At 35.2% G+C, this 25,297-nt stretch overlaps 1 protein-coding gene across 2 annotated transcripts in view; it reads left to right on the top strand.

Moving 5' to 3' along the window:
- The window catches only part of VPS13A (vacuolar protein sorting 13 homolog A), a 111,379-nt gene that overhangs the window by 59,457 nt on the left and 26,625 nt on the right, over positions 1–25,297 (top strand). For both annotated transcript variants that reach the window (XR_009280685.1, XM_058864230.1), the window contains exons 40-55: positions 4,263–4,355; positions 5,483–5,839; positions 6,581–6,682; positions 7,971–8,129; positions 8,248–8,509; positions 9,391–9,551; positions 10,627–10,730; positions 11,998–12,295; positions 13,445–13,840; positions 14,637–14,741; positions 14,834–14,980; positions 19,444–19,572; positions 20,266–20,399; positions 21,879–22,008; positions 22,364–22,599; positions 24,599–24,752. Coding sequence is in view for 1 of the 2 variants with exons in the window: in XM_058864230.1 (XP_058720213.1) it covers positions 4,263–4,355; positions 5,483–5,839; positions 6,581–6,682; positions 7,971–8,129; positions 8,248–8,509; positions 9,391–9,551; positions 10,627–10,730; positions 11,998–12,295; positions 13,445–13,840; positions 14,637–14,741; positions 14,834–14,980; positions 19,444–19,572; positions 20,266–20,399; positions 21,879–22,008; positions 22,364–22,599; positions 24,599–24,752 (2,967 nt within the window). In the remaining variant the exon portion in view is untranslated. The remainder of the gene's footprint in view (positions 1–4,262; positions 4,356–5,482; positions 5,840–6,580; positions 6,683–7,970; positions 8,130–8,247; positions 8,510–9,390; positions 9,552–10,626; positions 10,731–11,997; positions 12,296–13,444; positions 13,841–14,636; positions 14,742–14,833; positions 14,981–19,443; positions 19,573–20,265; positions 20,400–21,878; positions 22,009–22,363; positions 22,600–24,598; positions 24,753–25,297) is intronic.

Here is a 25,297-nt window from a genome sequence, read left to right as displayed (position 1 = left end):
TATAAGCTATAAGCAGAAAGGACTGGGGCTTCCCTTTCATCTCAGTTTCAGGTAGAATCATAGCACCTCAGTTTACTTCTTGGGTATACACAGTCTTTAATTGCACTAAAATGTTAAGTCTAGTCATTTAGAAAGCAATGAACTAGCATTGATAGCCACAATACCATGCAAAGTTGTTCGACTTTTGTTTTTGTAGCTGGCAAGTGTGGCATAAACATTACTTTCTTTGTAGAAAGCTATTGGCAGGCTTCACACCAAATTTTCCCTCTTACAGGAATATCTTCTGATGGAATCTCTTATCTCAGACTGTAGAAATAGGGAAAAAGACCTGAATCTGGCAGCACAATCTATTGTGCTATAGATGGAGGAAAAAACTTCAGAGGACAGTAGTTTAAGTGCTTAAAACAGTACCTTCCTTGAAAGATGAAGAAAGTTCTTGAGGAGAGTCAAAAAAAAAAAAAAAGTTACCTGTAGGAACATAACTGCTCCTTTTGAAAACATATGTGTAAGCAAACCTCTGAACCCAGGTTTTCTGTAAACAATCTAAATTTAGTCTGGGAAAGGGTAATAGTTTGAAAGCAAGCCAGTGAGTGATACAAAGTCAGAAATACAATTTAATAGGAAAATTAAAATAAATGCAATAATACAGAAACACTGACAGAGTCAGACTACAACCTGACACCTTGCTGGTCAGGACATTGGTAGTTCAATTAAATGGTGGCTGCAATCCTGTTGAAGTGGTAGATGTGGTTCTGTTGAAGCAGTGATTCTGTATAAGGCTTTGATCTTCCTCTGAAGGTCCAGAGGTAGTTGTGGAGCTCTTGTCCTCTGGGAATTTGGTTGATAAGGCTGCCTGTGGTGTTCTCAGATCATATCCAGATAGGAATGCTTGGTTCCCCCCTCTGGGCAGAGCATCTCACAATGGGATGATGTGATTTTTGAGTCATGCAGTGAGGCTTTTCTGCCCATTAGCAGAAGTTATCTTGTGGATTATCACAGATGAATCATGGAGAAATAAGGAACACTGCCCCACTTGGTTTTAACAGTTTATGAAGATGGTAATAGAATATATACTTTTGGGTACATCTTACATTGTAACCTAAGACAAAAAGTAATTGGGTTGGATGAATTCAGCCTTTTGATGACAAAACCATCAAAACTGAGAGACCTCTAAGGCCACTTAATCCAACTGTCAACCCAGTGTAGGAGCCAACAGAGAGATGGGGACTTCAGGCAACTCTTCTTTAGAAAGCTGTCTATTCCATAGACTAGATTACAGCAGTGGGGGTTGTGGGTCAGCCTTCAGCTGCTAGCTATAGGCAAGCCGTGTGTCCTGAAGCCCCTTTAGTTCTGGTTACAATGCATTGCATATTTTTCTTTACTGAGCATCTTAATACATAACAATCAGCATCATACACAATACCTTTACATTTATATATATCCTATCAAAACTGCTAAAATTATTATATTATGTTAGTGACTAACCAATCATTTGAGTTAGTATTTTTTTTGTTTTGCAGTGGAAAATCCTTGCTTTGGTAATAAACCTCTTTCTGGCTGCCTATGCTTTGTTACTTGACAGAAAGCATGCTTTATTTGAAGACCACTTAACCTGTTGGACTTTAGCCATACAACCTCCTTCTAACTGACTAAACCTTTGTTCTAAACCTTCCAACTCAACTAAACCTTTGTTCTCTCAGCTGTTTCAGCAACAACTGGCCATAAAAACATCTTTTTAATATCAAAACTTGCTTTCACTTCTAGAGAACCTTCTGCTAAGCATTCGTATCTGTAAAACTTTTCTACTAAATTTTCATCCTTTCCATTAACCCATTGCTACCACAGTCACCCCTTAACCATATCCCCAAGTGTCACGTCCAGATGCCAAGTAGGGAGACTAACCTCTAGATTTAAAATAGCATGAATGATGAGGGGTTTTTTGTGTGTTTCTCATATGTGTGTTGGTCTAACGAGGAATCTCTTATTTTTCATTCCTGAATGCAATAGAGTAGGAAAAAACGGTTTGAGCAACAGAATAAAAAACATTATTATGGACAAAACTTCTGTTAGATCAAACTCATTTGGGGAAAGCGTGGTCAAACTAATTCAAGGTATATCTGTGCCTCCAGCATCTGTCGTGGTTTTAAACCAGTAATTAACAAAAGGGGAAAAAAATTACTTATTTCTTGTTGTGAGATATGGATTAAAACAAGAGCAAACTAGGCATAAAATTTGAAAGGAATAAAGAAAGTTTATTGACAAACTACAATAATAAGAACACCAGAATAAACTTCCAGAAAAACCTTTTCATTTCTTACTGCCCACCATTCTTTTGTTCACATGACAACAGAGACAGAAACTTTAGAACTTTGATGGTTTAAACAGTCCCAATTCCTTCTACAGTCTTTTCATCAGTCTCTGTAGAGAAACAGAAGTTCCTTTCTGTTAATTTATGGAGTTTCTCACAAGAAAACTATTTTTGTTATAGTTTTCCGTTTCCTTGATATCAGCTGCCCAGAGCTGCTGTTATCAGAGCCCACCCCACCCATTCCACATCACTCTGAAATGTGTTATGGGTCATGATGTTTAGGGATAGTATTTTTAAGGATAAGTTACTCAAAGGCAAAAAGTATTCTTCATCTGTTTCTGCGAGCTTCACTAGAAAACAGTTTTCTCATTGCCTCTCAAGGCTTCAAATTTCCCAGCACTTCACTATACCATAATTACTCTACTTTTTACTCAAATTTACACTTTGAACACTCTATTCCTCCCCATACTCTGTCATGAATTAAAGGAGTTTTTTTCAGGACTTCATTGTCCATCCCCATAGTTTTAACAGAAAGATATTTCAGCTTAATCAAAGCATCTTCTTAATTCTCTACCTTTCTTGACGCTTCTTTTCTTTCTTGCCACTAGTAGTTTATAAAGTCTCTTTTCATGTTGATCACTCTCTTTTTCTCTCTCTGGATAAAAAGATTAATCCGCAAGTCTCATCTGGATAAGAAAGAGTTAAAATCCTGCCCAAGCTTTTGTAGATGGTTCGGTGATCTCTGCTGAACAGGAGCTGGAGCCGTCTGCGATGGAAAGTTCCTCATAGCTGCTCTGGAGAGCGTGGTCACCGTCTCTGCTTGCAGCAGGCCCAGAGCCCCTCTCCTTCTTCACTCGACAGTTTTCTAGTGAATGTAGTTACAGCAAAACCTGCAGCCGAGCCAGAGATCGGCCGGGCCTGGCCCGGCCCGACCTGGCCCGGGGCAAGCCCCCCCCGCAGGCCCCATCTCACGGCCGGGAGAACGGCAGGCCCAGCCCGGCCCCCGCCCGGCCGCATGGCGGGCAGGGAACTGGAGGCCAGCCGGAGGTCTGCTACCTTTCACAGCCAAGAAACAAACAGAGAACAAGAGAGTTCTGGCTTTTTACTTTAAGGTGGGGTTCACAAGTTGATCCCACTTTTCAATGGCTAAAACTGCTGTCAATTCTCAGCAATGACCGATAATTGGTCAGGAGAAAAGACTCCAGGCAGGCCCCAGCAACTCCAACTTTCCTTAAAGGTAAAGTAACTCCATGACAGCATCTATTCAGATATGGACAGAGATGTCAGAAAAGATGGCAGAGTCAATATGGTTTGCAATTACAGTTTTTGAAAGACTAATCATCTCAGATGGGGATCAAAGAGCAAATTCTCCTGTTTGTACAGTGTCAGTAGAGTCTAATTTCATCTGAGTGCTCTATTAATAACAGCACCGGTTTTGTTTGTAGCATACCTCTGATTTGGTAAACTTTGGCAAGTGAAAACGTTCAGGGGCTGATTGCAAAACAAAGCTGGAACTGAGTGGTTGTGATTCAGACATATTCAGTTATATTGTTACTCAGGAAAACTATAACTGTGTCAGTGCTGTCTTGCAACTGAAGAACTGGTTCTTCTCAAAAGGCAGAGGCATGGTGGTGCAGTGCGTTGAAGGCATCTGCAGACTTTACCATAAGAATGGAGTTACTGAAGTGTAATGCTTTTTACTGTGGATGACTTCTCAATCTTTAGTGATTGAGAATGGCTAAGGTGGTGCTTCTGGATATTTGTTTTTTTCTTTGAACTTGTCATTAGTGTTCAGATTTCTCTTAATTTTGAATAATGAAATATTTTTCAATTCAATTATCTTTCAGTTTTGAAGAATGAAGTAAGTTTTCTTTCAGTACTTTTTATGTGTATGATTTCAAAGTAAGTCTTTAATTATACTTTTTTCTCCATATGACATGTGTTTGTTGTACAGGTATTGCAGCCTTGTGACTTCTTCTTTGAAATGAAACAGTCAGGAACTAATCCACAGACAGCTGATCTAACCATTAAATCTCTAACAATAGAAGTAAGTAAACTTGTGTTTGTCTTGATTTTGGGCAAATTTGGGAAGAAACCTCTGAATTGTGTCCCTCCAGAAAGCAAATTCAAGCAGCTCCTCTTCCAACTGGTTCAGGAAAAGATTTTCTTGGAGAAAAAGTGAGAAAACCTGTTTATTTAACAAGCACAGTATCTAGAAGCATAAAAAAAAAAATTTAAAATATTAAACAATAAAACCTCTCGCTGTTTGAAGAGATGGCAAATTCAGAAAGTCTTTGTTGTGGAGTGTAGCTTGGCTCGCTCAGTCTCATATCAGTCCCTCTGATGCTGGAAAGTGCCGAGGCCCAGGCCCCAGTGGGCCACAGGTGTGAGCTCCCAGTGTTTGTCTGGGGTTTCAGTCCAGAGTAGGTTTGAACGGATCCAAGAAAAAAAAGCAAAAACCCCACAGTCCAGGGAGCTTCTCTGCCTCAGCTAACTAAAAAGCAAAGGAGACCTCTCTTCCTGTCCATGCTGCAGACACCACAGTCTGGAAAGAGATGCAGGGGAGTGAGTGCAGTTTCTGAAAGCAAACTGCAACTACTTCTTTCCCTCCTTCCCTCTCAGAACCAGTTTTAAAGGTACAGAACTTAACATCCAGCATGAACAGAACAGAGAGTTGGGGATACAAATGTCATAAAGTCACCCCAGAACCATATTGTAGTTTTAATTTTTTGCTTCTCACTCAGCAGGCTATGAAGTTGCTTCAGGAATGACTGAAGTGGGGAATTGTTCCTGTTCTTCATTAGAAGAACACCTACCTGTTGAGCATGTCAAAATAAATAAGATTGAAAATTAATAACTGCGTCACTCTGCTTCAGTTTTGAAATCTGTGTTTTATAAAATGGATGGTATGCAGAGATACATTTTGAAATGCTGGGATAAATCATTGAATGATGTAGTTTAGAAAACTTCCATCAGGAAATAAGGCAGGGGTGGCAAATCTGAAAAGATTGAACTATTGCTTGTGGAAGGGGAAGTATGTTTGAATGAGAGTCCTGTAGAAAATTTTTATAAAGTGTTTTGTTTTTGTAACATACTTGTTATACTTTTGTGTCTGAAACTAGCTGTTTCTGTACTAGAGTCTCATTTGCAGTTATTCCAATTCCTTTTTTGTAGGTTTCACCAATAATCATAAACACAGTAATTACTATTACATCAGCTCTTTATCAAACTACAGAAGCAACAAAAGAAGAGATTAGTCAAATTCCTCCTGATTTGTGGAATAAGAAAGATATAAAAAACCTGAAAATGTGGTTTCTAGAGGAGACTAATGAAAATGAAGATAAAAATCCAAACATGGAACTGGTTCCCACAGGAGAGTCATTGAAAATTAATATAGAATCTGTTTTTCTAACACTTGAAGCTGGGGTTGGGCACAGAACAGTGCCAATGCTTTTAGCGAAGTCCTCATTTACTGGAGAAGTCAAGAACTGGAGTACTCTAATCAACCTACATTCTCGTCTTGAGCTAGAGGTGAGGAATTTTACAAAAAGGAACAGAAGTTTTCCTAGGATGCTAAGCATTATTGTCTAAATTTTACATACATGTTATTTAGACAATAAAAGAAAACCCATATATTTGATGGCTAAACTCCTACAGATATGTGTTGTGGGAGCATGATGGGAATGATGGGTTAAGATAGCTAAATTAACATGAAAATCTGATGCATCAGATGTAATGTTAATTAATGGCACAGTAATTGGTGTTATGCAGCCTCAAATTTGCACTCTTTGACTCCTAAAGACCTATTGCATTAGTGTTAAGTGTTGGAATAGCAATTGGCTAAAATATCTAATAATCTTCAGTTAATATTACAGTAGAATATGTGTTGTTTCTATAGAATACAATGTGGTACAAGTTTTGTTCATAAAACATCCAAACTGATTCATATTTGGAAATTAATGACAAAAGTCAGTGATTGTTGTAGGTAGATTCTTCCTTATTTATAGTTCCTTTGAATTCCAATACACGTACCATTTAAGCTAAAATTGTATTTTAAGTGGCACAATTTTTACCACTTTCTTGGAACTGGGACTTTGCAGTAGAGATTGCCTCATTTTTTTCTCTAATGCATTTGTTTCATCTTATGGTAGCAGCTGAAAGTGCAATCTGATTATGAATCTTTTAGATTACCAGAATAATTAATATACTTGTAAATCAGAATTTTTTAATTAAGTTTTACTAAATTCCTAACTGATTTCTGGATTTTGATAGGTACATTATTTTAATGAGATGTTTGGTGTGTGGGAGCCTTTGCTTGAACCTCTGGAAGTTGAAAAGACTGACTTATTCAAGCCATGGACTCTTGAAATCAAGGTATGGTTTCCAAAGCTGAACTCAAATATCACATTACAATACCTTAGAAAAAAACAAATGCTCTCCACCTTTAATTTCTGAGACTAATCTAACAATTTTGTTGTCTCTTGTTGGTTACTGAGTTTTTTTTCCAAAATAGTAAATGAAGCCAGCTGTTCTACAAGGAAAGATCTAGACTCACAGATCTCTTAAATACTGTTTTTCAGGTGGCAAATTTTTATTCTAGTTGCACAGGGTTATCAAAACAGCTTTATATCGGCTTGTCCTATTAGGCAATATGCTAATGATGCACGCAGTGGATGGAAAGACAAGCCACTGCACTGGTTCCACAATAGTATGTGTTGCAGAATTGTGTTGGAAAAACTGATAGCTGTTGAGTAGCCCAAAGAGTATTGTGGGACTAGTGCTCTTAACACTTCATTTTCATCTTACATGGAAATAGTCTAGGTTCCGTTCTCAAACTAGGTAAGATGTTATTGAAGGATGGGAGGTACCTTTTGTTTGTCCTCTTTCTGTCTTAACTGTTTCATTTCATTGTTTCCTGACCTTTTTTGAAACTGTTCAAATATTTTTAGCCTGAGAGGTTGCTCAGAATTGAAGACCCACCCTTTTCCTAGGACTACCATCAGAAACTTTCAACAACAATAGCCTTAGAAGGATAAAGACTAAGTTACTGCAATTAAGAAACTGCTATTTAAAATACCCCCAACAATTTTCCAGAAAGGTACAAGACATAATACAAGAGAGAGGCAGAAGATAGTGAGTCAAACCTCATGTCTTCTCATCCCGATATGAAATAAAAAAATTAGAAATACATCATTTCCAAAAGTGTTGAAGGCTACAGAATATATTCCATCAGTTGGGTTTTTTTTATTTTTTCTTTCAACCAAAGGAAAACAAAATAGGTATTTGATTTGGAAACACATAACGACTAAATTTGGCGACTGTTTTAACACTAGAAAGTCAATTATGTGTAACATTTTACACAGTGTTACTCAAGAGGTTAAGATGAATGTTTTCACCCAATATTTGCTGAATATGTTAGTACATATATTTACATTTGAATAATCATAAATTTAGCTACTGTTACTGGAATTTCATTGACTTCCTGAATATATAATTCGTCTCTTGTCTTAGTCTCTCCCTCTTTCATTTTTATTTGAGAATAAAAACTTAAACAAAAACAACAAAAAAGAAAACTGTGTCAGGACATAGAAATAGGAAAGAGGCATAGTGAGTCTTAAGGTGTAGATAATAATTCAGATTCAGAGAATTCATCTCCTTTCAGATGAAGAAGGCTAAAAAAGCACTGTTTGAATCAGATGATGAGGAAGAAGAGAACTACAAAGTCCCTGAATATAAAACAGTAATAAATGTTTCCTCAAAAGACCAGCTGAACATTACACTGTCCAAGCTAGGACTGCAAATGTTGAGTAACTTGGGCACGGTAAGAAAGATTCCTTAACTATGCGGTGTAAGAATTGCCTGATGAATACTTGCAGAGATCATCTTGGTGAAGTCTTACTCAGTATGTTCACGTTTTTTATTGATTCCTTGCTTTCTAGGCGTTTGCTGAAGCAGCTAGTCAAACTTCGGACATCTTCAAAAAAGACCGAGCACCATTTGTAGTAATAAATTCTTTAGGAGTTCCTATCACGGTCTCGCCTAGTGATTCCTTTAGTGTCCTTAATGTTGAATTTGGAGCAAAAATATTTCATTTAGAAGACAAAGAGAGTTTAAATATGGAATTTGTCAGAACTAGAAATGAGAGTGACCAGTTCACAGCAATGACAACCCTGTGTAGCAAGAGATTTTACATTCAGATCTGTAAGTTCCAAAGTTCATGTATCTTCTGTTTTTGTAAATATTTATCATGCTTAATACAGTGTCTTGTACAAGTCAATTAATTTTGGAGGACAACGTAACATGAAAGGAATGTCTCTTTGAATTCCAGATGCATGGCAGTATTTGAAATCCTGCTCTAGCCTTTACAGCTGAAAATTATATATTTCATACTTCTGAATTTTTGCAGCATAGGTTTTCTACTGCAATAAACTGTTTATGTAATAATCTTTATTGTAGTCAGATATTTGTTTGCATTTATATGTTATTACAGAATTCAGCTTCTCAAAATAATTTTTGTTTGAGAATTGAGTACTGTATATATGTGTGTTTACAGAATTTATTCTTGAGAGAAATGTTTTTTAAGAAAAGATGGTTTTAAATAATTTTAAACAAACCATAGTTAATGCCAAAATTAACATTTAGCTGTTTTTAGTGGTGTATGTGTTTACAATTTGAACTGATTTATTGTAGCAATTGTCAGTTTTTCAAACTTTACCATATGATATATTAATTGAGTTGTTTTTACAATATAAGACCTGTACCCTGTTAATAAGCCTTTACATCCTGTAAACATTTCCTGTGAGGCACTAATTTTATTTGCAGTAGCAAAACCCACTTAAATATTTGAGTGATGGACAAATTTACTCTTTTCCTTGTGGCAAGAAAAGGATCTTTGCTGTTTCCTTAGTAACACTGTAAGAGCAGCGTATAAAGAGTGCTGCTTGTACTTTTTCATCCAGCGGGCAGTTTTTTTATTATTAGATTGAATGACACGGAAAATTCTACTGAATGCACATTTTTGTCTTTCGACTCTTTCTTTGTGCTCCTTTTGAGTGTTTCATGTCTCATCGTGCACATTCTAGGTCCTCATAATCATTCTGCTGTGGAGAAGATTCCATTGACCAAAGTGGGTCGATGTATTTACAAAGTGAGACACGAGGAATCAGGCGTTGAGAGGTCAATTGTCAGTCAAATTGACACGGTTGAAGGAAGCAAGATGATAACTATACGTTCCCCTGTTCAGGTCATTATATATCCATTTAATTTTTTAATGACTGAAAATAATCCTGTCATCTTCAAATAAACATGAAAAAACAGATTTTAAAAAGTTACCTGAATAGTCCATGTAACTTTGCTTTGTGTTTGATTTTTCAAGAATAAAAAGCATTTTCAAAGTAATAGATGGGTTGGATGCGGGTGGACATCAATCAGATTTTGGATCAGGATAATTCATTAGTAATGTTAACTAATACTGCCTCTAATTTTGGTCTTGAACTATTTGCTTAGTATGAAGCCATCAAATTTCATTTAATCTTACTTTGGTTCCACAAGTTATCCTTCAGTCAGGTTATTTAATTTTATTCATCCTGTAGCATTAATATGTTATTTTCAAATTTAGTACAGTGTCATTTGAAAAGTGAGACCTTCAAGTGTAAATGTCTTTTGTTTGAATAGTATTTTTGATAGACATTGTATGGTTTATAGCTACAGTGAGGAATCAGATATTACAGTTCAATATATCTCTGTCTCTTACAGAGGTAGTGTTCGTGTTACGTTTCAGTTAGTTTTTTTTGCTCAAAGTGCTTTATGATTTGATTAATAACAAAATTTACTGATTGATTATTTTCTACATTTTTTCTAAGAGCTAATTAATGCCATTAAATTAACCACATAATAAATAAAAAAGAATGTTTGCAAGAAAACTATGTGCCCCAGGATGGACATTAATGACTTAACTTTAAACTTCTGACTTCCTTTATACTTTCACTATGGATTTTTGAACTGTGTATTTATTGTACTTTTAGGAGACCACTGTTTGGAATGTCACCATATAGTTGAGATTTGCTTGTCTTTGGTTTTTCTAAGTCTTGTGTTTCTCCTTAAAAAGCATTTCATAAATAAAATATAGCATTAAACTGCACAACTAGATAATTTAAAAAGATTTGCTCTTTTAGAGACAGTTCTGCTGAAATACTGACTTTGAATGGTATATGGGTAAGATGAAAAACAAGACTTCTCATTCTTGTTTTATTAAGCTGAAAATACTTTGTCTTTACAGTTTTTCCTTATATGTGCTGTTGCATTTTTATTTTATGTAGATAAGGAATCACTTTTCAATCCCATTAAATGTTTTTGAGGAAGGAAGATGTTTAGGGACTGCTTCACCAGCAAATGAATTCAACATACCCTTTTCCTCTTACAGGTACTTTTTTATATTTTTCTTTTATAGTAGAATACATTTATACATTTTTAATTATTGTATCCATACAATTATGCTAAAAAATTGTTTACCTTTGCTACTTAATACTTAAATAATACTGTGCTGTCTTTGTTGGGTAGGATCTTCTCAGGGCATGTAGTCTCTGTTAAACAGACTACTATTTCATTGTTGAATTGTAAGTATTTTGAAATCCATTTTTATGAACAAGTTAAATTATCTAAGCTACTTTAAAAATCTGAGCTCAGGTACTTCTGGAACACAATGATTGTAATTTACATGATACACTTCTTTGTGAGTGTTTGGTGAATTAGTGCAGCATTTTTTTTTTTTCTGAAAGGGCTTCTTTTGATTTTTTGATTGTGAAGTAACAGATTAAAAGCTATACACTTAAACTCTTTCAAAGATGTAAAAGAAGATTCATCAACCTTAGAAAAAGTGGCATATAGCATAGCTATGCTATTATCACATTCAATCTAATAACAAAACTGCAATGAGTTTGAGTGTACATTTTAGCTGAACTGTCACCAAGTTTTAGGTAGGTAGGTTTGCTTTGATCAATTTTTTTATGGTTGCAGAGACTTATTTCTTCTGGTTTCTCCCAAACACTCATCTCATTTTTTACAGCAAAAGCTTTGCATCTTCTTCATTACTGAAGTTATATTTTATTCTAGATTCATTAATTCATTGATACTTATAACCACCTGTATAAGATTTAGTGATGTTCCAATTAATTGTGTAGATGAGTTCCATTAGGCAGTCAGGAAATGTGTTAAAACAAAAAAATCTTCATTCAGAAGCAGGTGTATTAAATTCAAGCCATTGCCTTATAAAAGTCATGTGTGTAAATAATCCATGAACTAACTTGATGCTTTATGTGACTGAAAAGAGGGGCACTTTCTGCATGTTTTAGGAGTAAGTTGTTGATCCAGACCTTTAGCTTAGAACAGGAGCAGAGTAGCACATGCAAGGAAATTTGGTAGTTTCTTCCTAAGAATCTCTAATTACTCTTTCTTTGTAAGGGAAGCATGTGGAGGTATGGAACAAAAAACCCCAACTGTTACAAGAGTACGAAATTTTGGGATCCAGTCCATAATTTGATTCCTCTTTTAATCAAGATAAAGGCGGGCAATGAACTACTGCTAGAAATCTTCATAAATGCAAATATTAAAATGTCCCTGTTGCACAGTACTTTTTTATAATTGCAGCATTCGGTCAAATGTTAAGTGTCTAAAAATGTTTTCATTCACAGATCCATGCTGAGTTTGCAACCACTGGCCAGTGAAAATGGAGTGGGTGGAGAATATGATATGTGTGAAGGAATTACATTTGATGAAATTATGAAAAATGTTGACAGTTTATTACAAAGGAAATGCCAATCTGTGAGGTCAACTAACCACTCACTTATCATCAATATTGTTCCTGTAAAAGATTCATTGACAACTTCATTAAGTGCAGAAGATGAATGGGATTTTCCATATGTTGTTCATTTATGGCCTTCTGTTCTTCTCCGCAATCTTCTTCCTTACCAAATAACTTATTCCGTGGAGGTAATTACATAATGCTTGAATTTTAGTGATGTTTCCCACTTAAATTGTGAAAGCTAGTTGAAATGGAGAGTGGAATGAAGGGGTTCTGGTGGAGTATTTGTGAAGCAAGTTCACAGATCAGGGAAAGTCTTAAATAGCCAAAGTCTGTTTTTCCAGAATTGAAATATTATCATAGAATGTGCAATGTGCTGTTAATGAAACCATACTTTATATATATATGCAAAGTAAAACTTAACACTGTACAAGTTGGGCCCTGTGAGGGTCACTCAGTTGCTCAAGTGCAACTTGAGCCTAATTAAATTGTGCAGCATTTTCTGTGAAGACTGCCTCAAGTGGATGACCCTATGTTAGCATTTTATGTACAATCACTGACTTTCAGCAGTAGCTTTTAACATGCTTTTAACAAGTTCTCACAGGCCTGCCTTTTTTCCAGGTTTTGGCTTGAATTTCAGTCTATTGCCAGACTTCAGATTCCTTCCTGATGAAATGAAACAATTAGGTGCACTTTGACTGTTAATAGGTATTCTTTCCAGTGTCAGATGAGAGACAGTCTTGCGTAAACTATCTAAAACGTGCAGTGTAGACAGTGATTCCTCAGCACTGTATGTTTCATTCCATGGATCTGGTATAATTGTATCCCACTCCTTATTGATGTTGGTTAGGATAATAGAAATACAGTCGGGAGACAGATTTTTTTCCGATGGTCTTAATATTTAGTATTTGTACTCAAATAATAGAATCTAATAGTAAAACTTCATCACAAATAAACAATTACTGGGACTGTAGCTTGTACCAAATGTTTGGAAGTAATAAGCTCTGTATGTCTTTTACAAGTTTGAATTTAGTGAAGAAAATGCTGAATTGAGGAAATTTGTCATTTAAGAATATTTGTGTGTTTCAATTTGTGATAGATGGGCTTTTTGATGTTGAATATTGATGACCATACACTTAGGTTCTCTTTGCAAAATATTGTTTTAAGGTAGACATTTAGGAAAGTAACATAGTTAAATAGTACAAAAGGCATTTCAAAATTATGCCTAAATAGCTTGTATCTTAATTTTTAAAGCTAGCTAAAAAATAAAAGTTGATATGAATTTTGTGTGTGATCATGTAAATGTGTCCTGTGTGGTATCTGCTTGTCTTTCTAAGGGAAATGGGAACAAATATGACACTCTACAAGAAGGATGTTCAGCCCAGATTCATAATGCAGTCTTGGACCAAACAAAACTAGATTTGCAGTTGCTTAACTATCTTGATCAAAACTGGAGAAGCGAGTACCAGATAAAAAGCAATCTCCCTGATATCAGCTTCACCACATTTCACTGTGTCACAGAGCTGGATAAGACTGAACTGGATATTGCTGTTCATGTGACCTACACAACTGGGCAGATGATAATAGCAATTCACAGTCCTTACTGGATGGTGAATAAAACTGGTCGAATGTTACAGTACAAAGCGGATGGTATTCACCGCAAGCATCCTCCAGATTACAAAAAACCCCTCCTTTTTTCTTTCCAGCCTAAAAACTTCCGTCAAAATAACAAGGTATTGTATTTTGCGAACCTGACACGTCTGTACTCCCTCATGTTGTTGTATGAAAGCATTTTTATATTTTAAAATGTATTTACTGTATTCTATGCTCTGTAAAGGGCATGAAATCTATAATATCTCTGTCTAAAAACAGTGTTCTAAATAAGCGTGTTGTCAAATATGCTTGAGATAGGAAATTTGCATTATCAGAGGTGTTGTTAAGGAAGATATCCTCGCTTTGAAAGAGGAAGTTCACTGAAAAGTGTTTTCTAAATAAAAAAAATCCTTTTACTTTTTAACTGCATTAATAAAGCTTCTTATTCCAAATAAGACATAGAAATTGTGTAGGATATGTAAAGCTGTGGTATTTGAGCAGTGAATGCTACTTGAAAAACTACTACTTGAAATGGTGGTTGGCAGATTGATTCTGGGTTAATAGAATGCTAAGGTGAAGTTCACCATATGGATTTCCTGTTTTTTTTAATGCTGAATGATACTGATGGATATATATGAGAGAGATTACAAGAGTGCATTGATTTACCTTTGAAATTTTAATTATAGCATTTTTTAAAGAATCCTTATGCGATTGCTTCCTCTGAAATATCTTATACTTAAAATGCTTATTCCACATGGGTTATAACTAAGCATGGTAGAAAATATATTTGTGAGATGATACTGGCAGTTGTTACATCTTGACTTTTTAATAAAACACCAGTATTTACATTTATGTTTATGTATACTTTATATATATAGCTTTAAATGTTTTCAGTGAATTGTAAATTGAAAATTAATTCAGAGGACTTCTTCACAGGTGCAGCTTAGGGTGACTGACAGTGAACTGTCTGATCAGTTTTCTCTGGACACTGTTGGAAGTCATGGTTCTGTGAAATGCAAGAGTCATAAAAAGGAATATCAAGTGAGTTAAATTTGTCTTTCAAATTCATTCTTTTCAGGAGATATAAATGGGGTTAAAAAAGTGTACTTAAAATAATGTCTTTCTGTTCACAGGTTGGTGTCACCATAAACAATAGCAGTTTCAATATTACTAGAATTGTAACCTTCACTCCATTTTTTATGATTTCAAATAGAAGTAAATACACTTTGGAGGTAGCTGAAGAAGGCAAGGAAAAGTGGATTCCCATTGTTTTGCAACAGGTAAACTTATAATGGAACCTATTCCAAGTTGTGCCTCTTAAGGAAAAAAAACTTGTTTGAACACTCACTAATAGAAAACATGAGCCATATCTGGTGTTCTGTGACAATGCCTGACTACACCATGCTTTTTCAACCAATGATCTGTGTGCTTTACCATTTCTCAGTGTTGCATTTGGACATACTGTTAAGATGGCTTACATTGTAATTGGAATTTTTTATTCTATCACCTTGTGTCATAAATAGTATGAGAAAAAGACCTCTACTGTATTATATTATTATTGTATTATCTCTCTGCAGTGACATAGGAGCTTCTGCTCATTTTAGCAGTGGTATGTGGTAGAATATTTTGGCTGACGTGCTATGCGTGAAGCCACTGTGGTATGGGAAGAAATTCCCTAGTGTGGATCAGTTCAGAGAGATCCAAGTGGTTCTTCTGGATCTAGTTTTACTTCTACTTTTATGTGCTCAATGCATACTTCCTAGAAAGGGATCCCTCAGGCCATGTGGTGTGTAAATGGGTTTAGGGCTTTTGTCTGTGCTGCAGAGACTGTTGCAGACTGGATATGCATCTTGTCTGTTTGCACTGCAGTACCACACAATTATGTTTTGTACGTGTGTTGAGTCTTGGGGCCATCATGCCTTCCTGCAGAACACGTAGGAAAAGCAGCACTGGTTTGGGGTAGTGTTGGAGGTTTCTTAAAGCTGGAAGTGATCTGTAGTGCCTTCTGGGAAGAGTGAAATCCTTCCCCTTACCCCTTGACAAGAGCATTATCCAAAACAGAGTTTAGCCTAACAAATAGTGTGGTTGAAGGCCCAGTTAATTTCCTGTAGAATCCTAAAAGTGCAGGACTGTTACGCTTGGAAAAGATTTCTAAGATAATGTGTTAAGTCCAACCACAAACCTGGCTCTACTTAAATAAGTCACCACAAAAAGAGATCCCCAAATGCCACATCCACAAATCTTTTGAACACTTCAGTAATGGCGATTCCACCACTTCCCTGGGCAGTCTGTTCTTAATGCCAGGCTTCCCTTTGGTGAAGAAATTTTTCCTTAGCCACTTTAAATGTCCTCTGGTGCAATCTGAGGCTCTTTCCTTTGGTCCTGATGCTTGGAGACCAGCCCCCACTTTGCTACATCCTCCTTTCAGGCAAGTTGTAGAGAGTGGTAAGGTGACCTCTGAGCCTCCTTTTCCCCAGACAAAACAATCCCAGCTCCCGCAGCCTCTCCTCCTAGGACTTGTGCTCCAGACCCTTAAGCAGCTCCATTGCCGTTCTTTGGGCACACTCCACCTCAATATCAGCATTGTAAATATTCTAAGTGATTACTAAAAATGTTTGCAAACCAAATTGCAAAAGTTAAAAGAATATATTCAATGAGATTCCTAACCAGATCTTTCTATTACTTTTTTGTTACCTTCATTACATGCTCCTTAGTTGAGTATATTATCTTTAATGATACAGTCATTAAAGATGTGCTATTTAAATAGCATTATTTCAATTACTGAAATTGGTATGGTGTTCCATTGTGATTTTTGTTAAGTGTGCATAAAGATGTTTAGATCTTTAGATGTTCAGTCAGTTCAGCTTCCCATTTCTTTATCATTTTCAAAAAAAGTTTCTTTGCTTTTACTCAACACTGGACTTAAGACAATGACATAAGCTTACATGTTTGTTCTATTTGCTAATATTCTTATGTTCCTCTGAACCAAACTTTTGCTTGGCCTTACATAGTTGTTGAGTTTTTTACATTTCTCATCTAGTTTATTGATAAAGGTCTGAAATGACTGTATCACTGTAGTGTATGTGTAGTAGTATGGACAACTTCATATCTAATTTCTTGCTCTTAGGAAATATGATCAGATGGTAATATTTCTTGTTTTGCGGCTTATATTTGATATATCTTTGCTATTAGAATAAGCCAAAATATTTACAGAAAGTTCTGCAATTTCTGCAGAAACCACTCAAAGGTAATAATTTTGAAAGTTAAAGTATATTCTGTATATATCATCTCTAAGTTTCCCATGTTGGCTGTTTTATTTGTGTGCCTACAGGATTTTCCAGTTTGTCCCACAAATGTCAATGTTTCTTAGATGTTTCATAATTGTATTGATTAATCCTAGTCTTCTTTCAGTAATAAAGTATCCATGGAAGACTTTTGGATCTTAGGATCACTCCTAAAAACTTTTAAAAGGTTAGATATCACAATTTACCAAATAGAGCAGAAGAATCTGAATCCCCTTCTAAAGCCTGCTTTCACATTGTGTCAATATTTTCCCCTTTGATAGGTGGTCTCTAAAAATCCATGTTGTGACAACTTGGTCTACCAGGGTTGTTCTTTTGTGATTGGGTTGCCTTATCCAATGTGTTTTTCATCTCTTCTGACTGTAGGTAGTGTCAAGCCTCTACTGGTCTGTCTTTGGTCTATCTCTGTTCTTAATCCAGAACAATTTCCAGGAGCAAGTTTCCATCTGATCCTGCTGCTGAGATGGGGAGTTCTGCTATTCTGCTAGTCTAGATTTTTTTTTAACTAATGACTGCAATTTTTTTGAGTATTTCTCACATAATTCTTACATTAGGTTGATTTTCAAAAAATGAAGTAGCTTGCTGAAATGTTAATAAATATTTTGGCTTGCTTCTTTCTTCCAGTACTCTATTTTTTGTCATTTTAAGTACAGCAGAGACTTTCCTGCTGATTTTATTTTTAAAATTGACTCTTCTTTCTTAGTGACAAATAACTTGTCTTTTCAGGAAAAAAAAGCAATTCTTATGTAGAACTAATCTTCTCTGAGATATCATCCCTCTCTGGAAAGTAGTAAATATATCAGAAATATGCATCACTATTTCTAGAAAAATCCATTGATCTTCCAAAATTACAATAGAGTTTGTTGGACAGTGATTAGTGTGCAGTGGCTTGCTAAGGACAGTCCTTTTAATTATGTATAGTGCAAGGCTGTTGATCAACAGATATCCTTAGAGAAAGAAGACATTGCTGATGACTGCTCATAAGACTACTGCTAAATATAAATTGAAGATCCCACTGTTGAAGCAAAATTGTATAAATGTAACATCCAGTGAAGCACTTAACCAAATGTGTGGTAAAAGGCTTGAAAACAACATCATTATGTGACACAATCTGTGGCTAAAGTCTACTACAAAAAATTTTCAGTTCTCCATAGTTGATTCTGTAATGTCTTGTTTAGCCAATCCTGTTTACTTATTTGGTTTGGATTTTAAACTTCCATTTACTGTTGACTGATTCTCCTTTAATTTCCCCTGGGCTCAATTAATTCCACATTGAGAATTACATGCCGTGTTTTATTATAGTTTGCAACACAATTTAAATTTCCTTTGTCTGTGGGATACATGTTTATGTAAATAACACCTTCAATTTTACAGTTTAACTATATTTTTTTCCTTTGTCTTCCTGCTTCCTGTGGTGTGAGAAACAATGGGAAAGGGAACTTAGTGGCATGGTAAGTTAGTGAACTAGTCTTTCACCACTGAAGAATTAATTCCAGAATTCAGATGCAATTAAATATGGATATCTCATTTCTTAAACTATGTTAGAGAAGAGAGAAAAATGGTTCTAAAATTTTGGATGCTGCATGTCAACAGTTTGAAATACAGGAAACTTGGTCTATCTAAAAAGACTGGCTGTTCATAGCTGAGAGTTACTGTTAGTCATAGCTCATGCTTGTGGCAGGACTCAATTAGTAAGAAACTTTTCATTAATTACAATTAAAACTTCTGTCTTTTCTATCTCCTGGTTGTTTCCATTTAGCAAGTATACTCTTGAAGAGAGATTGTCTTTGAGATTTTAAAATCTATAATGGTTATGATTTCAGTTGTGAATGTGAGTAGCAGAATGTGCTCTCTGATTAAGCTGCCTGATGCTTCATATTGTGTCTTTTATACTCACGTACATATGTGGGTATAGGTACTTCTAAATATATGTGAAACACTTTTAAAAGGACTGCAAGATGTCTTGTGTACTCAAATTACACTGGTGTGGTGTTTATGCTGATATTATGTTTTGTCATTCCTTGTCACTGTAAGATTGATTTGAAACTTATACTTCTTTGGAAAAAAGTCTGCTAATGGAAGAACAGTTTCATCTTTTTTGTTTTACCAAGCTTGGCATTTTCTATGTTGTAGCGATTTTATACTCTGGATTTATGTACTTCATTCATTTTAAATGTACTTCTTACTGCGAATATGAAGTCTTACTTGTTCCACTTTAGCTTCTTAACTCCTCACTTTCTTCACTGTAGTCTGAATTATTTATTGACTTCCAGTTTATTATATTCAGGTAAGTAATAACTTACAGGTTTTTTTTAATAGGGTTTCTGATGCTAATTGATAGAATTTTGGATAGAATTTCGTAGATGAATTTTGGACTATGTGAATGGCATTTAATGCCTCATTTGTATTCTTACTTTGAAATTTCTATTTTTCTTTTCCAGTGCATTCCCTTTTGGCCTGAAAATGATGCCAACAAACTGCTTGTTAGAGTTGAAAATTCTGATCTCCCTCCAAAGAAGATAAATTTTGATCAGCAAGAAAGCTGTCTTTTACTGCATTTGGACAATAAGGTAACAAATTGCCTTACATATTTAGATGTTAGGTAAAACAGCATAAATCACTCTTTTATTTTCATTCTCAAAACTTTGTTTTCCCATGAAATCAAGTATTGCAAAACCCTAGCTGAGGAAAAGATTGTTTATACAAATGCATTCTCATAATCTCTTTTCTGTGTGTGTACAAACAGGTGTAAGTAGGTATTCTGTTTTAAGCACTTCTCTGGGGAGCAGTTCTACAGGAGCTAAAATACAGCTTGTTTTGCAAGTATTCTTTTTGAGAAGTACTAATATTAGTTTTAAACTAACACTGAGTTGCTCTGAAAAGTAACTTTGCACTAAATTTACTTGCATTTATGTTGCAGATAGTCTTATCTAGCAGTAGTTTTTAAGTAGGTGAATAGTTTTTGAAGTATAATGTTTTTGAGGGCATGAATGTGTATGCTTGTAATAAGGAGAGTTATTCTACTACCAGTCTGACTTTTCACAGCATGGAACTCCTGCATAGTTTTAATTACCAAGTGTAATACCTGCTATCTAGTATTTAGATCAAGGAAATATTTTGAAGATATAGAAAAACAGCTATTTTTACTACATGATAGTTTCATCTTATGGTGAGAGGAAAAGCTTTCAAAATACTTAAATTACATTTGCTTTGCTGAAAAACCATTCTGCTGTTACTTACTTTATAATTTTTACAACTGATAGCTTGGAGGAATTGCAGTGGATGTTAATCTGACTGAACATTCTACAGTGATTACCTTTTCTAATTACCATGATGGTGCAGCTCCATTTCTGTTGATTAACCATACCAAAGAGGAAATTATTGAGTATGGACAAAGGTATGTATGAAGAGGTTTAGTTTGGATGTTTGCATGAAGACATGTGAACTGTAATTTTGTATTTTGTATATTGTAAGCATGCATTTTCTAAAGAAGCCTGCTTTAAAGAAGTGGCTCTCAAATTTTTTCAGAGCACCCAAAAATCTCTTGCTTGGTAAATTGAAGACAATGAGTTGTTAGCAATATTATATAGTGCTAGGTAGTTCTACAAGTGAGCTGTTTTGTGGTGTCTTTTTATATGAATTTTGTAGCCTTGTGACATCTACATTCCTGATGAAGGGGCAGTGAAGGTAGTTTTCTCAAACTGTGAAGTGCTGACTGTGCAGAATAAGTAATGAAGGAGATACAGCTGAAAGCACGGGTTAAAGTTACGTGAGATGTGAGGGGGTGAGAGGTAGTTATGTAAATTTTGTCAAGCCAGGACGAAACTAAGATAATTTTAACAAATATTAGTTTTCTGCACAGAGTGGATATTTACTTCTTCACTTGCACACAATTACTCTGTTCTCTACCTGTAATCACTTTGTAATGCTTTGCCACTGTATACAGATACTGTGCAATGCTGAGAAGTGTATACCTGTAACATTCTACTCTTTTTTCTACTCTTTTTTCCCTTCAGTCAGTCAGAGCAATGTAGTTTAAAGATTTTTTACTTGGAGGGTGCAAGAGTTGCTAGTCAAATCCTGTTTGCTTGAAGAATGATTGTTTGATTTGGTTTTTCTCTGTAAAGATTAGTAACTTTTATCTTTTCAGTTGAATTGTGGGCATTCATCGTGCTAATTTAATTAGAACAGAGTACAGTATTTTGAGTGGAAGGGCCGATCATTTAGTCCAAATGCCTGACCACCAGGTCCTGTCAAAAGTTTAAGAATGTTATTGAGAGTATTGTGCAAGTCAAGGGCTGGGGCATCTCCTGTCTCTCAAGAAAGCCTGTTCCAGTGTTTTGAAATAAAATCTTCCTAATGTCCAGTCTGAACCTCCCCTGGCACAGTGTGGATGCAAGGGAATGGTTCAAATCACTGGATCCCAGCAAGCAGGGATCAGCATCTCTCCTGGGGTAGCCTCCTTTCAGAGAGCTGTAGAAGACAATTCTGCAAGTTTTTAACTGTATGTGAGGGGGAATGGAGTTTAAAACACATTTGTCTGGAAACGTTCATCACAAGGGGGTAAAGAAAATGAGTACTACTGTATATACTTATTTTTTAAAGTATATGTGTCTATTTTAAAGTACACTTTTTTGTATTTATTTAAGTATATATATAAAATACATGTAAAAGTATGTATTTTAAATCTTCATTCTTATTCCTGAGAATGTTCTGAGAATGTTTTTGTGCATGTTTTTTCATGAATAATGTTGTGGTTTTTTTGTTTTCATTACTTGAAAATAAAATTAGTGTTCTTGTTGAAATGTTAGAATGCAAAGGTCACCAAAACAAAATATTCATTGATATTTTTAAATTTAAAATTACTTTATTCTAGCTCCCTCAGTGAATTGGAAGACTGCCTTCAGCCAAATAAGGCAGTGTTGTATACTTGGGCAGACCCAACAGGATCTAGGAAATTGAAATGGAGATGTGGAAATAGAACTGAGGAAATTTCCCCAAAAGAGGTATGTTTTTTTACCAAAACCTCATTTTAACGAAGTCTACTTTTGTATTTATATTCCATTCATCAGCGTATGCATTAAATTTCGTATTTAATGAGTATGATCGACAGTCTCATATATGAGTTCCAATCACAGAATGGTAACAATGCTTTGTTTGCCTGAGCTTGTGCCAGTAAGCAGTCTTCAGCTGAATAGTGTCTGTATGTGTGGTGAGAGGCTGTCATAAGACTTTGTCATTACTTTTTTCCCCTGTACCTTAAAACATGTCTTCCATTGCTGTGTTGCTAAGACTACAGCATTTTTTTGTGAAATAGAATGATTAATAGAGTTGTAAAAACTTTTCCTCTCTTGTTTATAGGACAAAATGGAAATACTCAGTGTGGATTCTAGAAAAGCAGTCTATTTAATGTCGTTTTATGAAGGTTTGCAGCGTATTGTCCTCATCACTGAAGACGAGAATGTATTTAAATTGACATATGAAAGCGTAAAAGCAGAACTAGCAGAACAAGAAATTGTTCTGTCTTTGCAAGATGTTGGAATTTCATTGGTTAATAATTATACAAAACAAGAGGTGTCCTACATTGGAATTACAAGGTAACTTACTTTGTGAGCAACAATCTAAAATGTTTAGCTTCAGGTACTTTCACCCTGTGAATTTCATTTTGGCTTGTGCTGAAAGAGCAAAAAGAGATCTGGGTTAATAATATTCAAACCCAGTCACTATATTTTCCTGCTATCAAGAGATATGTTTTCACTGTGTTTTGTACTAATGCATATACTAACTGTATTTAGATGCATGTGGTTTTGGAACATATATTTGTAATTCTGTGTGGCAGACTTCCTTGAACAGAAAATACTTCCTGTCCATGTTGTTTGAGAAGTGATAATAGAGTTTTAAGGAGTAAAGTCTGTGAATAGTTTGTGTCAGTGGGTTTTGTTATCTTCACTACAGAAACAGCTGAATTCTGCATTGAAAATTTTGATGCAAAAGCTTGTAGGTCCCTTTAGTTTTGGTTGATCAATTATGCTTGGGTTAATTAATTTACTGCTTGGGTTTCCTACTATAACATTTTAAAGGGAAGTAGAAAAGAAATTGTGTAATGCTTCAGAAATGTGTGCCACCATATATTTGGACAGGAGCTCTTTGGAATCATCAGGGGACTCTTGAATATAATTGCCATAATCCACACACTTCTTTTTATTCACAGTTACGAGGTTGACAGAGTGAGAGTTGTTTTTATCTTGATAGTTCTTTGCACTGTACTAAAAAACAAACAAACATGAACTTTTCATACACATAGGCTTCACTTAATCACATCCATCATTTACTAAGAAAATTCCAAACTGTGCTCTGATATTTAGACAATGGAACACTCCATTAAATGTGGCAGGTAATTGCCGAGATTCACAGTAGTATTGAGATTTCACTAAATTGGTTTTTCTTTGAAAGCAGTCATCCATACTCATTAGTCTGGAAGTGCTTATAGTAAGTTTTGTTTTCTTGTCAAACCCTGATGAGGTGTTAAACTTCTTGAAAATGGATGGCCATACTGTTGAAATTGGCTTCTTTTTTTTAGGAGCAGGAAAAAAACCCCACAATCCAAAAACAAAACCAGAAAAGGCAGAAAGAAAAAAAAAAGGCAGAAACTCTCAGTAATCAAGATAGTACTCATTTTTGTAGTTGTTTTTTTTTTTGTTTTGAGCTTCAGCTAACCTTTTTTTTCCTGCCATTGATGTATCTCAACACAGACACAGATATAGCTAAAAGAGGTTTGGTGGCTGTGTCTGGGAAGCTACATATTTGTAGGCTATAATTTATATGCTTTTTATAAAAGTTTATATACATGTAAGTTTATATACATAATTTATGGGCTATAATTTATGGAAAGAAGTACCTTCTGCCTGCCTGATAGTGTTGGTTTGTGTCCTATTTTGTGCTTTATGTTTGACTATAAGGTGAAATCAGGCACAGAGTTTCTCACAGAAGCAGTGGGAAAAAGTCAAATGCCCTTTAAGGTTGATGAATTATTTGCATTAATAAAACTGAGAGACAGAAGAAAGGATGCATTTCAAAAAAACCAAACAGAAACGAACCCAAAATTCCCACCATGAAATCAGTGGAGGATGGAAAGATTAAATAAACAAGCTGTCAAAAATAAGATGCAGTGCAGGAGGTATTTTGTCTTGACTTGAACTTTTTAATTTCTAGTAAATTTAAAATGCCAAAATAAATGCAAGACTATAAGCAGAAAACATCATTGAGATTGTAGAACAATGGGTGTCAGTACTGCTGAAATTGAGCTTCCTTGAGTATCACTACATAACCATTTTCATCAAAGTGGGGATTTATACACAGACTTGTTAATTTTTTTTCCCCCCATCATATTGGAGAGACTGGCTTCTGCTTAGTGGCAAGAAGGCAGTGCATGATTCAGGTCGGTTATTTGCTACAGTAGTGCTTAATATTGTTCCCTAGTTACGTTCATTCCCTAGTTACAACCTGTTAAAAGTCACACTAAAGTAGGTGTGGTTTTGAAAACTTGTTTTTAAAAAGCTAATCCTTCTGTTTTGGTTCTTTGTTTTGTTTTCAAAGTTCTGATGTGGTGTGGGAGACAAAACCCAAGAAGAAGTCAAGATGGAGACCAATGAGTGTTAAGCAAATTGATAAATTAGAACAAGAATTCAGAGATTACAATGAGCTAAGTCCTTCAGAAAATAAGATCATTGAGTTGGAATCTAATGTTTTGGTAATACTGATAGTTCTCTAATTCTATTGCTTATGTGTATGCACAAGAAAAAGATAATATATCAATTTTGCTCTCTTTGATAAAACTTCTGGTGAAATTTTAGATTATTGATTTACCTCCATTTGAAAACATTTTTTTACCTCTTTATTAAAAAAATGCAGGAAAAAATCCATAAACTTTTGATATCTTGGTACAGACTTTTTGTTAGTGCTTGATTTTGAAATGGAGGTGTAACATTTTTGTAGGTGGTAGTACTAAATATGTGTTAAACTCCAGTAAGGAAGCTTTGCATTTGTTTCATATATTGTATCAGTAAGTGTGTTATCAGTTTGGGGTTGGTTGTTTTGTTTGTTTTAGCCTGAAATCCCATACTTTTAGAACTGCTTATTGTGGAATGATTTAGCTGTCATTCAGTCCCATAAAACCGAAAAACAAATTGCAGATGGAATGTAGAGGCACATTATGCTCCAAATGCTCAGTCCTTGTCAATGGATAAATTCTAGACACTCCTTAGAAATGTGCTGTAGGAAAATAAACATTGAATA

This window comes from Poecile atricapillus, chromosome Z (assembly GCF_030490865.1).
Source record: "Poecile atricapillus isolate bPoeAtr1 chromosome Z, bPoeAtr1.hap1, whole genome shotgun sequence".
NCBI classification, from domain to species: domain Eukaryota; kingdom Metazoa; phylum Chordata; class Aves; order Passeriformes; family Paridae; genus Poecile; species Poecile atricapillus.
The sequence above is the reverse complement of the archived record's forward strand: the minus strand, read 5'-3'. Positions and strand labels throughout refer to the sequence as shown.